This window comes from Hemiscyllium ocellatum, chromosome 12 (assembly GCF_020745735.1).
Source record: "Hemiscyllium ocellatum isolate sHemOce1 chromosome 12, sHemOce1.pat.X.cur, whole genome shotgun sequence".
In the NCBI taxonomy this organism is placed as follows: Eukaryota; Metazoa; Chordata; class Chondrichthyes; order Orectolobiformes; family Hemiscylliidae; genus Hemiscyllium; species Hemiscyllium ocellatum.
The window spans coordinates 76,998,618-77,015,040 of record NC_083412.1 but is presented as its reverse complement, the minus strand read 5'-3'; the positions used below and the strand labels follow the sequence as shown (position 1 = coordinate 77,015,040).

Sequence of the window (16,423 nt, the reverse complement as noted above, 5' to 3'; positions counted from 1 at the left end):
ATGTCACTACAGATAAACTGGCATCTCCTTAATTCACGGGACTTGTTTGCTACTTGTTGATGGCCATCCATCACTGTTCAATGAAAAACTCTGACACATTGTGTTCAGATAAACTGGACTTAAGGATCAATTTTTACATTTAAATGTGAATGCAATTCTGGAAACATACCGATATTTTCATTTGTTTCGATGTTCTTAATATTACCCACTTGTGAATATTATGAAGTATCAGTATAGCAGATGATTAAAGTACAAAATAATATATCCTTTTAAATTGTTTTTGTCTTCTTTGACCACTTGTATCCTGGTTACTTTATGATGAAGTACTGTTCACTATATCAAGTCAAGTAGCTCGATAGCACAGCAGGTTGTTATACTATGGTTTCACTTCTGAGGTCCTGGGCTTGAATCCAGCTCAGGCTGAAAGAATGCAGTCTCCTCTCACTGTCAGCTGTAAGCCCTAAGTTTAATAAATTTGGTTGCTTTAATCCAGTTACTACTGAGTATGTTATACAGTAACAAATTGCTAAATATCACTTTAAATGCCTAGAGTTGAAAGTAGAAAACAAATTGCATGAAGATAATCATCATCAATGAATTATCCAGATATGTTATTTTTACACCCAATTTTTTACCTCACATAAGGTAGATGTTTTTTTAAAAGAAAAAGATTGAGTGTAAGTTTTTTTTCTCTTGAAATGTATTGTGGTTTCTTTTGCAATTGCATGGTGAAGATGTTAATACCTACATTTTTCCTCCCTATTAACTCAGGGTGTGAAGTGGAAGCACTGTAACATTGAATCTAAAGAACTATATTACAGCCACTTGTACCTACAGGGTATTTTTGGCATGGAAAATTTCTCAAAGCTTGACACAGAATTAAAGTGAGACAAACATTGGCCCTAAGCCAAAGAAAGAGACAGAAAGACAATTGACTAAATGTTTGACCAAAGGAAAACTTTAAAATAGGAAAGTGAGGTGCTAGGGAGGAAAGTCAAGGGAGGAAATTTCACAGCATACGATCTAGTCATCGAGTCATCAAGATACACAGCACAGAAGCAGACCCTTTGGTCCAGCTCATCTATGCCGACCAGATATCCAAAATAAATTTAATCCCATTTGCCAGCATTTGGTCCATATTCATCTGAACCCTTCTTATTCATATATCAGTCCAGATCCCTTTTGAATGTTGTAATTCTACCAGCCTTCACCACTTCCTCTGGTAGATCATTCCATGCATGTACCACCCTCCGCATGAAAAAACTACCCGTTAGGTCCTTTTTAAATCTTTCCCATCTCACCTTAAACCTATACCCTCTAGTTTTGGACTTCCCCACCCAGGGAAAAGACTTTGTCTATTCACCCTTTCCATGTCCCTCATGATTTTATAAACCTCTATAATGTCACCCCTCAGCCACTGATGCTCCAGGAAAAATAGCCTCAGTCTATTCAGCCTCTCCATATAGCTCAAACCCTCCAACCTCGGTGACATCCTTGTAAATCTTTTATGAGCCTTTCATGTTTAACAACATCTTTCCTATAGCAGGGAGACCACAATTGAATGCAGTATTTCAAAAATAGCCTAACCAATGTCCTGTTCAACTGCAACATGACCTACCAACTCCTATACTCAACGCACTGACCATAAAGGAAGGCATACCAAATGCCTTCTTCACTATCCTATCTACCTGTGACTCTACTTTCAAAGAACAAAGAACCCACACTCCAAGGTCTCTTTCTTCAGCAACACTCCCCAGGACCTTACCATTAAATGTATAAGCCTTGCCCTTATATACCTTTCCAAAATGCAGCACCTCACATGTTTCTAAATTAAACTCCATCTGCCACTCTTCAGCCCATTGACCCATCTGATCAAGATGCCATTTTACTCTGATGTAACCTTCTTCTCTGTCCACTACACCGGCAACTTTGGTGTCATCTGCAAACTTACTAACCATACGTCCTATGTTCACATCTAAATCATTTTCTGAAGGCATTGTCAGCAATAGCGAAGCAAAGGAAGTAGCAAGATGTCAAGAATCCAGGGTTCTCAGAGATGGAGAAGGTTAGAGGTATATAGGGACCAGGCTGTAGAATTCAAAACTGCAGATAAGATTCAGAAAATTTTGGATGAGCTTTAGTTTAAGGAGAGCACCCAGCAGATGGTGGGAACATGAATTAACATAATTGTGAGCAGAATCTTGATGTTAATAATGAAACTATTTTTTCACTCATTATCCTAATGGGCGGTAATTTTGCTCCTATCTCATTGCCCAGAGGCATTTGCACGTTGCAACAAAATTCATCCCTGAGATGCAATAGTAGAGGGTGCGAGAGAGGGCGAAGTTCTTTCCGAGTGGGAAATTAAGTTGTGCCTATGCCCCTGACGTTTCAAGAGATCTGTCAAGGAAGCGGATGAAACATACAAGAGTACCTCGAACCGATGCATTCAGGAGAACTGACTAATGGGTGGTCGCAAAGGAGTGAATGCGGTTGGTATATGGTGTTCACATGCCGAACTATATGATATTTTAAGGGTCTGGATTAGAATGGTGCCGGAAAAGCACAGCAGGGCTTTTGCCCGAAACGTCGATTTTCCTGCTCCTCGGATGCTGCTTGACCTGCTGTGCTTTTCCAGCACCACTCTAATCTATACTCTGGTTTCCAGCATCTGCAATCCTTGTTTTTACCTATATGATATTTTAAACTTAGTCTTCACTTTACACTTGGGACACTCGTTCATCACGGTGCAAGTATTTAGGAAATTCGAAGCCAGGATGATCAATGGATAATTGTCTTACATTGATCATTTTGTAGCACAACTTTAACTGATGGACGAACTTTAGATTTGAAGGGAAAGGTGGAAACGTACTTGCCGTTAAAAATACAAAGCAATTATTCGATAGGCGGATATTTTCAGAATAATGTGAGTTGGAGGGAAGTTTGATTTCTGTGGAGGTTCCCTACCTCTATGGAGGTGGGTTGACTTTCTTTGAACTGGATCAGTGGTGCTGGAAGAGCACAGCAATTCAGGCAGCATCCAAGGAGCAGCGAAATCGACCTTTCCGGCAAAAGCCCTTCATCAGGAATATTTTGAAACCAATTGCATAGGGATCCATGGAGGGGATCACGTACACATTGTGCATTCAATTAAAATTGCACATGGACTGCACGGGCGACTGAAGCAGAGGCTGACACTATAAGTACAACTTATTTATGGAAAACGAGTCTTCCTGCGTTAAGACCCGCAAAGCCACCGAGGCATCTTTTTCGCCCTCTCGCTTATTACCAAACACATTTCTTTGACGCATTTGATTTATTTTCACTGCCAGAATTAATGACTAAGTAAGTTGAACAACAAATGTCTTGCAGAGTCTGTTACAATCCTAATTAAGCAGAATTCTGACCTCCATGATTTTTTTTAACAGACTCGATACATCTATCCCCATCAACACCCCCCTTCCTGATTTATCTTCGCTAACATGGGGGGAGGGGGAGGAGGTGTTGGATACACATTCAAGTCAGTAAAAAAAAGTTATAACAAATAAGTCAAAAATGACTGAAACAAATATTGCGAGCGTTGAATTGGAAGGAGTGTCTGAAAGTCACTTAGTAAAATCTTCAATGACCTTTTTCAGATTTTTAACTAGCGTTAGTAAGTACACTACGTTCTAGTCCAAACCTGGCTGTTTGACATTTAAACAGAAATGCAGAATTTAAAACTATTTTCATGTGTATCTGCCTCAGATATAAGACAGCATCCTTTGGCATTTATTACCGCTTGTCTCACTGACAAGTGAGATTACAAGAATCCTAATGAAGGCTTCCAGAGGAAAGCCTTCTGATTAAAATGCCATAATACCAGTTGCATGTATTTGTGTACCATATTAGCATAATCTATTTAGCTCAAGTAAACATATAAACTCCGGGAGAGAAAGAGAAAGATTGGCATTGTAGCCAAAAAAGCGTACACAGCAACAGACAGTTTGAAGTTGGCCTTGCTACATGTACTGCTGCGGCATCCATGTTTAATTGTATGTAGTTTCTTTTTAACTGATCTGAGAAATATTTTTGGCCATCTGCTACGATACTTGTAAACAATGCCACCCAGAGAGTGGTGCTGATGTTTACAGAAGCATTTTGGCATTGTGTAATATAAGCATTCTCACTTGATGTCTTTACAAAGACCACTGATTACGAGAACAATAATAAATTATTTGTTACTCGTTTCATAATATGTGATCAGAATTTGTTCTTAAAGTAATGGACAATAATTGCATTAAATGAAAATGAAAATCTTTTCACTCTCTCTCTGCTAGACATATGGTATTTCCTATTTATTCAGCAGGGCGAGGGTTAATACATACATATTTATGAGGACATTAGTTTAAATCCACTGAGAAGCCAGAAGGTTTTTTCGCATGTGAGGGAAACTAAAGAACACGTGACTACCACAAGCCCAGATCGTCTCCTGGTGGAATACTGTCTCTTTAAGAGACTGTGTGGCTGGCAGCTGGGATGCATAATTTTTTTTAAATCACCAGTGAATGTGATTATGTAATATTTCAGCCAGAAACGCTGATCAAATTCCCAAGTAATATATCATGGCTAACAGTCATGTTATTAGGGGGCTCTCATCTTATTGTTGCGTTATGTAGGTCAAGACAACTCAAACGTGGCATGTCTTTTTTCCCTTTGTATCTGGCTACAAAGGTGATAGCCTAGTGGTATTGTGACTAGACTGTTAATCCAGACACTCAGGTAAAATTCTGGTGACCCAGGTTCAGTTTGCACCATGGCAGATAATGGAATTTGAATTCAATAAAAACCTGAGATTAAGAGTCTAATGATGAACATGAAGCCATTGTCATTTGTCAGGAAAAACCAATCTAATTCACTAATATCCTTTAGAGAATGGAATCTATCATCCTTACCTAGTCTGGTTTACATGTGACTCCAGACCCACAGCAATATGGTTGACACTCAACTGACCTCTGGGAAATTAGGGTGGGCAATAAATACTAGCCTTGCCAACAATGTCCACAACTCATGAATGAATTTTAAAAATATAAAGGGATTAGACCAGAAGAGTTTCCTAGTCAGTCAGAACGATGTGGTAGCTATAACTTTCCCATGTTAAAATAATCCAGACCCAGGTTCTCGCCATGAATAAGCATCATGCTTGCTCCAAAGGACTGCCACATGCTTGTGCATGTAGTATCTTCCCGTTTCATACACCTGATATCTTAATGATTTCAAATGCCCTGCAGCCATGTCCAGCATACTTCGATACAGAGGAAAACAACCCAATAATGTACGACAGTTTTCAATTTCCTGCTATTTCAAAACGATGTGTCAAAAGAGCGAGATCAATTGAGATGGGACAAGCATTTACATTGAAATAGACCTGATTCTCTGTTGTAAATTCTGTGATATTCTCCAAGTATCCTGTTTCCCAAGATAAATAACTAACTTAATTATGATTAGTGCCAATTTTGTCATGTGGGCCCATGAGATAGAAAATGGCCCAACACACTTCACATTGACTTTCATAACAAGCAGAGAAAAGTTGACCCTCTGTAATCTGAGCTTGACACTGATTCCAAAAAGGTAACTATCAACTTCCTTTAGTTGATTTATTTTGCAAGTTGTCAGTAATTTGAATCAAACATCTGAAACAAAATGAAAAAATAATTGGACCAGAAAAATGACAGTACTGATACATTAGTGATGCAGTTCCCAAGCAGTAAAGGGCAAACGTTTTAGTGGTGTCTACCGGTGACTTTAGGAGGAACAATTTAGGAAGAAATAGTTCATTCCAATAATGAAGGAATGGATCAAAAATTTATTCCATGTATCTAACATTTTTTACATTTTATAGAAAACTTATCTGAGCATTGAGAAAAGTTCTGCAAAGCTGCAGTCACATTGAACATCCATCCAAACAAAAGACATGGCCTCAAATTTCTTACAAATAATGCTTTTATACTCTTTGCCTTGTATAACTTCAAACAGGTTTCTACTAACACTAAGGTAAGTTGAGCAATATCAGTATGCTTAAATTGAGTTCTTTTCCACATTGAAAATAAGGTATTTTTACAGAGGTAGCCTCCTGCCATTTTGATTTGATGCAATTTACCATAAATATTAAAATGCCATAACCTTAATTTTTTTTAAATTTTTGTGCTGTTGAGGATCAGGTCTTTAAATGATCTGAACCTCATTTCAACAATCCAGGATGATGCTTGCCCAATTACCATCAGTTAAAATCATAACATATGAAACTGAAAGTTATACAATGTTCACTTGTTGTTACTTTGTTTTGGCCATTGCCTGTTGATCCCTGACAACCACACAACAGGAAAACAATTGCTTCAGAATGAATGTAACTTTGTGAAATAATTTCAATTTGCTTATTGTGAGCAACAATACATTTCATCAAAAATAAGATATCACATAAATGATAATAATAAGGAAGCAAAGTTTCACATTTTCTGATCATTTATAAATTGATACAAGTGTGTGCAGGCAGATGATTAATGCAATGAATGAAAATTTATATGATATTTAATGTACTACACCTCTTACATTCAACACTATTACATGTTTGCTTCATATGTATGCTTCCACCATTACACTCTGATTATAATTTGGAGATGCCGGTGTTGGACTGGGGTGTACAAAGTTAAAAACCACACACCAGGTTATAGTCCAACAGGTTTATTTGGAAGCACACTAATCACCTGACGAAGGAGCGTCGCTCCGAAAGCTAGAGCTTCCAATTAAAGGAAGCTGTTGGACTATAACCTGGTGTTGTGTGATTTTTAACTCTGATTATGTATTTACTGCTGACCATGATGAGTGTTTCTTTGCTTAACAGCAGGGTTTTGGAAGTGTTGAAAAAGGCAATTCGTAAACATATCTGATAAATTATACTTGTGTTTTCTTTAAACATTTAGAAAGAAGAAAAAATGTTCATTGAGAATGGATCTCTGTGAAAACCTTGCAAATATGCTAATTTATTTTTCCTCGTAATTTAAACTCTAGCTGAAAAATGAATGTAACTTAGAGAGTTTTTCCTGATTGACTGTTCATGTCAAGTAATAAGTCACACATTCATCATCTTAGGTCCAAACAGATCCATGCAAACACAGAATGTTTTGTTCAAAATGTACTTGTACATTAATTGGGTGTTTCTTTTTATCAAAAGCTATGTTTGCCAGTGAATTTGCTAGTCAATATATGAATTAGATGCTTTGAGTAGCAAAGCAGAGACTTGGTGACAATGTGGAAAAAGGTTATCCAAGATCCAAAAGAACAGTTGAGCATGGTCCACTGGCTTCAAACTCCTGCATGATTATTGGACTCTCAGCCCAAAAGTTAACAGATCCTGTGATACTTAGTGTTGCCAAGGTGTACAAAGTGTACCTGGGTCCTGGAGCTCTTTCTGAAAGATTCACTTTTTACTCACAGATTTTGGGAAGTCACCCTCTTTCTCTTTGCTGATAAATTTATGACTTATTCCTGACCATAGAATTATCTTCAGTGTTGTTGATTTCAAGATCATCATAGTATTTCCAAAATTCAGCAAAACTCCTACTCCAATTTTTGTTGGATTTCAAGTCTATTATCCCAGTGATTTCAGATCTTAATGTCGATTACAATGCTGTCAGAATACTTCTTAGAATGCTGCTAATCCTGTGTACCAATTGTACTGTCCCATCCTGAGTCATCAATCCAGTACTGCAAGACCTCAAGTCCCTTTCCAGTATCCTTGGACTGCAAGGCAATCCTCAATGCAGATAACTCAGTGTCACTGACAATATTTAGCAGAAAAACCCTTTCCCTATGAAACCTCCAGCTGACTATAAGAAACACCATTAATCTGGTAAACAAAATTTATTATGAAATAAAGTGTACATTAGAATACACAAGGGAGATCTAGAATTAAATGCTAGTGAATCCCCGGTGTGTTCACAGTAAGCCAGAGGATCTACTTTACTTTAAGAATACACATATAGTACAATATGAGGTAAACTGTAAATGTGAAATTCATTTAGGTAGAAAGTGTAACTGATAGTCATTTTTGAACGGAATATGCTATCGTTTACAGACCATGTAATTGATTAAAATCTTGGTTTTCATTTATTGACAGTTTAATTAACACTTGGAGACAGTGTGGAACCAATAATAAGTGGCACTTTACAATTGCTTTGTATTGTGGAAGAAAGCTAGACAAGAATATAAAGCAGAAAGTGTAAATTAGTTGATTTGTAAAATTCATTATTGAAGTTTAAATATTTCAAGATTGATGTATATGATTGATGTTGTGCATAGGCATTTTCATAAAGCTTGATAAAGTACTAAAAATTAGATTTGTTATTAAAGTTAGACCCTGGGATAAAAGAAACAGTGACTGTGAATCCAAAACTTGGCTGAATGACAGAAAGCAAAGAATAGTGGTGAACAGTTATTTTGCGGACAGAAAGGAGTTGTATAAGGATGTTTTCCATGACAATAAATGGCATTAATAAAGCACTTTCAAAGTCAGAAACAAGTTCCAAGGCACTTTACAGAACTGGTGGCAAATACAATTTAAATTCAGAACAATAAAAAAATGATGCAAGTAGATCAAAAGCTGTAGAAAGTTGTAAGTTTTAGAAGAGGAGGTAAGGAAATTTAGTGGGAAAATTCTGGAATTAGGATCTAGGCTGATATGATGAATCAATTCTAATTGAGAACTCTTGAGATACCAGCTTGGAGAAGCACAAGTATCTTGAAGTATTTTGGAACTGGAAAAGTTTACAAAGATGGAGAATGATGTATGGAGGGATTTGAACACAAGGACAACAATGTGGTATCAAGGTTTGGTTAATCAGAATTTGACATGTTGCAGTGTGTACATTAAGAAGTGAAAAATAATAAGAAATACGAGCAGGATTAGTTCATATTGCTTGTCAAGCCTTCCCTTTCATTCAAAAATGATGATAGTTGTTCTTGAGCTTCAATCCTACTTTCCTTCTGAATTCCCATATCCCTTGATTTGCTCAGAGGCCAAAACACTGCCTATCTTATCCTTAAGCATATTCAATTATGGCACATCCACAACCATCTTTGGTAGAATATTCAAAAGATTCACAACCCTTTGAATCAAGGAGTTTCTCCTCACCAGCTTAAATGCTCAGCCCTTTAGCCTGAAACTGTACAGTTGTGCTAGATTACCCAATCAGGAAAAGCAATGCCTCAGTATCTATCCTGTCAAACACCTTCATAAGCACAAATGTTTCAATGAGATTGCATAGTCATTCTCCTAAATTCCAGTGAATATTGCTTAGCCTTTTATCACAGGACAACTCACTCATCTAGTGTCCAATCTAGTGAACCTCTGCTGTCCTGCTTCCAATGCAATTTTATATCCTCCCTTAAATATTAAAAGCAAAAATTGTTCATAGTAATATAAGCATGGCTTCATTAAAACTGCATAAACAGGGCTTGTTTATTTTTGTAATTCAATCCCCTTGCAATAAAGCCCAACTTTACTTTCCTTATCGTTGACTGTACCTGCATTCTAAATCTTTGCACTCCTTTTAGAAGTACAGCCAAATGTCTCTGAATATCAATGTTTACAAAGTTCACTCCATTTAAAAATATTCTGTTTTTTCCAATTCTTGTGACCAAACTGAATGACCTCGCACTTTTCCACATTATATGGTATCTTTTGTTTTACGGTATTGGCAGTAGATCAGTGATTTGTGAACACTGTGGTGCAAAAGAGAGACAAAGAAAAGAGAAAATGTGTGTGCAAGTGGTAAAATAGGATTGTCACCTTTGAATGAGCCACCTGACCCACTGAATACTCCAACTCACTTAATACATCTATACTTCTTTGCAGCCTCTGTATCCTCCTCCTGCCTTGTAATCCCACCTCAGTCTGAATGGTCAAAAAACTTACATATGTTACTTGCTGTTTCTTCACCTAATTCATTAACATTAATTGTAAGTAGCTGAGGCTCCAGCGTTGATTCTTACATCACTCTATTACATACAGCCGGCTAACATTAAAATACCACATTTATTCTGCTTTGTGCTTCTTGTCCATTGACCAATCCGCTTTCCTTGCTAATATATCATCCCCAATGCCATGCACTCTTAACTTATGCATTAACATTTTGTGTGTCAGCGCATCAAATGCCTTTTGGAAATGCAATATATTACATCTACTGATTTTGCTTTATTTATCCTACTCATTACATCATCAAAAAAAATCTAGATTAAATTTGACGAGCAAAGTTTCTTTTAAATAAAACTATTGATTTGTTCTATACATGTCAGACTTTTTGTGAGACTAAAATTATTAACTGGAGTACTTGTGCAAAGTAATTTAATGAACTGTTGAAACAAAGATGCAGACATAATGGGTCTCCTTCAGTGTGCAATATCGTTCTAAGATTCTACCATATTCAATCAATGCTTGTGAAAGAATGTTACAAGCAAAGACTACTGTATAGAAGAGTTTCCTAATTTTTTAAAACTATGCCACCTAGTCCTACATTCTGCAACCAGCAGGAATCATTTCTCTTTATCTATCCCATCAGTTCTTCCCAATATCTTGAAAACTTCGAGTACTTCATATTCTAACATTCTAATTTTGAAGGAAAACGTATCTATTTTGTACTTTAACCTTTGAAGATCAGGTATCAGTCAGGTAATCTTGTTTCACTCCCTTCAAGGCAGTATATGCTTCCTCAGAAATGATCACAACATTTCCAGTATGGTTTGACCAAGACTTTGTATAGTTAAAACATGACTTCTATCAATTTTTGTTCTAGTCCTTGAGATGTAAGGGCCAGTATTCCACTAGTCTTTAAATTATTTTCTGTTCCTGCCATGATAATGTCATGATTCATGTACTTGAAACAACAATTCCATTTGAATGTCCACCATCTTTAACTTTCCACCCACTTAGAAAGTATCTTGTTCAAACCATTCACCTCACATTTACCTGCACTGGAATACATTTGCCTCAGTTTTGCCCGTTCACTTAATCTATCAGTTTTTTTTAAGTTTCCATCATTTAGTCCTTTAATACTGGACCAGATGGTCTACAAAAGGTCAGATTGGATCATGTATCAGGCTATTAAGAAATCAGCATTTATAAAGTGGACATTTGTGGATCATGTCAGATTGAGAATATCAAATATCAGCATGCCTCATAAATCGGTGCCATTGTAATTTCTAATTCAGCTGTATTCAAACCCCACTGCAGGCTGAGTATTTAAACTAGATTGTCACTTGTGTTGATATTGGTGGGTGCTGAACTTACAAGTATATGGTCCTCTGGTTGAAACATTTATCATCACAGGGACATTTTAGGGATCCTGTGCTAATTTTGAAGATTTAACTAGTGTATGTATTATTTACGGGAATCTTTCCTTATTTGCCCACATTGCAACAATGACTTCACTTAGTTAAGACAACAAAACTTCAATTCAGATATGAAACGATTCATCTAGCACCCTAACAGCTAAAGAAATTCACATGAAAGTACAATAAGTTGTTTGACAACTGTGATAGGGTATTAGGTGAATCCTTTCATACCGGAGTTGAAGTTTTGTTGGCATAACTGTGATCTAGCAAACTCTGTTCTCCAAAGTTGTGTATAAAATTTAGGGAGACAGATATGATAATCAAGAAGTTTAGTTCCAAGTTTTTTTGAACACTATGAAATTAATTGTTATGACAGATCATAATTTAATCTGAAACTTGTTGCTAATTATTAGTCTTGGGAACAAGCTCAAGGTTTGAACTGAACCTTGTAGTGTACTTGCTTCATCATCAAGATTACTTATTTAAAGCAAGTGTTTAAACAGCTTGCGCATATATTGAATAATGGACTGACTAGCCGATTAACGTTGGCAACATTTTCTAAGTATCACTACTACCCGGACAATCTAACACCAAGTTAAAAATCACACAACGCCTAATCAATTTGAAACCACTAATCTAAAATCTAAATTAAAAATGTGATATCAATTTGAGGGGGAAATCAATTTTGGAAAAAAATAACTTGAGGTTTGGAAAGAGACAAAGCGAAGAGTCAACTGCAGAAGATTACTGAGCAGCTTTAGCCTCTTGCTGGTTGGTGTGATCAAAGTGAGTACTCAGCTGAAGGGCTTACGATATTCTTATTTATGTTGCTGTTTCGGCAGTAGGACAAGCGTGTTGCTTTCGAGATGCATTATCGAGATGCACCGGGTGAGTAACTCACATCCCAGTTAAAGATTGAAATAAACATGAGCATTTTCACGATCCAGGGAGAAAATGTCACTGCCTTTTTTCAGACCTTGGTTTTTCTTATCTTGTTATTTTTCCCACGTGTGATAACGCAAGACTCTTGACAGACCTGTCAGAAAGTACATAAGATGCTGAACTTTCTACATTTTAGCGGTGAAACGATTGGATGCAGACACTGTCCTACAACAGCTCTCTTCCTCACATACGGCTGTAACCCACAGAAAAGGGTGTGCGCGCTTTTTATAACTCAATGAAACTCTTGCCTCTTTAATGTTGCTAATCTACCTCAAGAAACTCCGCTATCTCTCTCTGCGTACAACGAAGTCTTTTTCTCAAACCCCCAGAGGGTGACTCTGACGAAGACGACCAGAGAAAAAGCAATTGAAATGAGGTTTTCTTGAGAACTAGAGAAGTTGCTGATAGGAAACTGACGATCCTGTGAAAGTTGAGAGTAAAAGACAGACGAAGGGAACTTGTCAGCACAGGATCAGCTTAAGGAGGAGGAAGACTGCAGAGCTGTAGCAATATTTCTAGACAATAGAGAGCGGGGTGGCGTCTGGAGGGTGATATTGGGCGGTGGGGGAGGGGGGGGTTGATGGGAGTGGGGGTGATGAGTGTGCGGTAAGTGTCTTATTTGGGACCATGATTTGACATGAGCACTAGATGGCGTGTTGAGGAGGATTTGGAAATTAGTTTTTGGACGGCCAGGTGTTGGGAGTGAAACCGCCAGACATGTAAACTTCCAGCCCAGCAAAGAAATGACACAATGACAAATCCGTGCGCTGCTGCATCGCTCCACATATGTTACTATTGTACAGACCACGCGTTTTCTACCTCATTGTCCATCTTTATTTTAAAAAATGCAGCCTTGTCCGAGGGACAAAAATCCCCCACCCACACCCTTTATTTCACAGGATTAAGTGTAACAGCTTGACGAATCGAACCGTCACGGATCATAACCGTTATAGGATAATTACAACGCTTTAATACGCGATTTCTTACAACTTATCAACAGTCAGTAACTGCGTGGCGGAGTAAGTACACTCTGTAAACAGAGTGGGACTGAGCGGCTGTAAATAACACCGGATTGTTCAATGCTGATTCGATTTCCAAATGATCTTGTACTTTGTCATTGAAGATTTCTTAAATCTGTGGCATGATCACTGACTCAATCGAGGCGGAATACAAAACAATGAGTCAATTATTATTTAGCCGGGCGAAAATAAACGTCTTTTTAAAAATGACTTTCTTCTTTAAAACAAAAACGGTATTCTCTTTTTACAAAAAGAAGGACCCATGACTGAAAACTCTTGAAAGCAACTAATGATCGCCTGTAACTGATTGCACAGAAACACAGCCTGCTCTCTGCGCGGCCCTATTCCCCCATTTCTCAACATGGGTCTATTTCGGGGTGTACAGCGTCTTCATTAAAAAAAAATGTTGCCCTCACTCGAGACCCGAAAGACTGACAAGACAACGCACGTCATTTGGAGGACTGCAGTACATTTTTTTAAATTGCCTGTCAGAGATCATTTGGATTCATACAATTCTGATCATATAGATATCCAAGAAACTGAGAGGTTTTTTGTACACCGGACCCTGAATGAGTGAAATGGGTTTTAATTGTTTTATTTGCAAAAAATGGCATGTTGGCATGGGGGTAGAGGGATTTGTTTCACTAAGTTTTAATTGCTCCTGGTTTCCAGCTTCTTATAGGTGTCGGTCCAGTTGCTCGTGATGAGTAGTGTGTGTGAGAGAGAGAGTGTGAGAGAGAGAACATAAAATAATTCTCTTTGCAATTTGATGCACTGTTTAGTAGCTCTGAGTGTGGTGCCTGTGCTGATCTGAAATGTGAATATATTTTTGGAAAGAGTGCACTTTGTTCCAGTTCTTGGTTTAGCAGATGTCCCAGCCTCTGACTCTGCCTAATGTATTTCTCACACACACACACATACACACACACAATTCTACTGTTTTGGTGTCAAGCCGGCGGCACCGCCCACATCTCCCGGTATTGGAGGAGACCCCCGTTCCGCACTTGGTTATCTTGTGACGATTGGACGTCCCGGTGCCAGAAACAATGCAAGAGATTCTCCCAATCGCCGAAGGTCCGCCCTATAAAATACAAGGGGAGGAGGAGGGGTAGGGAGAGCCCCAAAAAGGCGGGACAGCTAAACCCTGTCAACATTTTACCTGAGGGATAGGGACTAGGAGCCCACACACAACACACAGACACAACACACAGACACAGACAGCCTGTTGTATGTATGAGCTGCCCACAGCAAGTTTGAACTTCTTGTCTCCGGTAGTGCTCCCGCTCCCAGGCCCCCCACACCCCTCCTCAGATCCCCAGCTCCAGAGGTGACGGATGGATTCTGATGCCAGTCTGATATCGAGCCAGCCGTCGTCCCCGGATCTGTTCCTGTCGGACGAGCCGACCTCGGGCTTCTCGGGCACGGTCTCCTCCACACAGAGCGAGTGCGGCCGAGGGGCGCAAGGCCGGCCCAGGGAGCCGCTCCGGGCCAAGGACAAGAAGCAGATGAGCGAGTCCGAGCTGCAGCAGCTCCGGCTGAAGATCAACAGCCGGGAGCGCAAGAGGATGCACGACCTGAACATCGCCATGGACGGTCTCCGGGAGGTCATGCCGTACGCCCACGGCCCCTCGGTGCGGAAACTCTCCAAGATCGCCACGCTGCTGCTGGCCAGGAACTACATCCTGATGCTGACCAGCTCCCTGGAGGAGATGAAGCGGCTGCTGGGCGAGATCTACGGCGGCGGTCACCACAGCAGCTTCCACCCGTCCCCAGCTTGCCAAGCCGGCCCGGCCCTGCCGCCTTCCCACGGCCCTCACCCTCTCCCGCACCCGGCTATGGTCCCGGCCGTCAGCTCGGCCCCTCTAGCCGGGGCCAGCCTATCCCCGGCCGTCGCCGCCGGCGTCCGCGGCCCGGGCAGCCTGCTGAAGACGGCGGGAGCCGCCGCCTCGGGTTTCCAGCAGTGGGCTGGCATGCCGTGCCCGTGCACAATGTGCCAGGTGCCGCCGCCTCCTCATGTGCCCAGCGCTGCCATGACCCGGTTACCCTCAGACAGCAAGTGAAGCAGAGGAAAGCGAAGGAACTGGACTCCTCCAGCCGTTCCCAGCCAAGGTGAGAATGGAACAACTTGGCTGTTCTTCCCCCCACCACCTTTGTGATGATCTTGTCCCTTTTTATTATCTGGTGTCCTTATGTATCTGTGTGAAAGTTGCAGTAACCCTTTTTTTTATTATCCCCCACCGAACCCACACCCACCCCCTCTCTCGCTTATTTAACTCGCAAACGCGTCAAGAAATGTAACACGACCTTTTCCCTTCCCCTCTTTTGGGGGGGCAACTGGATCTATCATTGCAACAGGGGACACGGGGGGGAAAGGGGATACTGCAGCTTGCGAGCAGGTGAATTTCACTGCACACCGAGCCGCCGGCAAAATCCCGAGCATGGCTCCCCGGGATCGGGAAGGTTTTACCACGCACTCCCGCTCCGGGACACGACACGAAATGTCCGTGTAGGAAAGGCTTCGCTCTTCCGATCGCGAACCAGAAAGAAGAAAAGAGGCGATGAGTTTACAAAGAACAGTCCTGCGCGAAAGACGCTGGTCTGACCAACTTCAGGGAGCGGTTTGTGGAATTTGATGGAAAGACTTGAGGACGTGTTTTCGCTCGGTACAGAAATGTGTGCAACATTGAATCAGTTTGGGGGGTGTGGGGGGGAGGGGGTGTGGGGACTGTCCTTGGAATAATTCAGCCCTGAACCGACTTTCTTGTAAAAATAGCTGCACATCTTGCTGAAACAAAGGTAGTTGGAGTGTGATACTACCATTATAAAGTACTTTGCCGTTCCCTGAGTTTTGTGAAAATATCTGTTTGTGTTTCGTTGGTTTTGGCTGATTTCACTCAAACATTTTCTGTGTTCTTTATATTGGTTTCCCTGCAACTCGGTAACTGTCTAACTCGCTTCAACTCACTGTAACACCTGTCCTACGCTTCACCACTTCGGATACAGCGTGTCATTTGGTTTTTTCTTTCGATCAGCCTCCCGTAACGTCCTACCGAAACAATCTTTTGTTTCTCATTCGCGAGAGAGAAAAAAAATTA

At 40.0% G+C, this 16,423-nt stretch overlaps 1 protein-coding gene across 1 annotated transcript; it reads left to right on the top strand.

Moving 5' to 3' along the window:
- The first annotated feature begins 14,662 nt into the window (after window positions 1-14,662).
- Window positions 14,663-15,388, top strand: LOC132820842 (oligodendrocyte transcription factor 2-like). Its single transcript, XM_060833187.1, has one exon. The coding sequence runs from the start codon at window positions 14,663-14,665 to the stop codon at window positions 15,386-15,388; it is 726 nt and encodes a 241-aa protein (XP_060689170.1).
- Window positions 15,389-16,423: the final 1,035 nt, after the last annotated feature.

Excerpts from the sequence above, each read along its gene's own strand:
- LOC132820842 (XM_060833187.1), top strand. The coding sequence starts at position 14,663 with ATGGATTCTGATGCCAGTCTGATATCGAGCCAGCCGTCGTCCCCGGAT.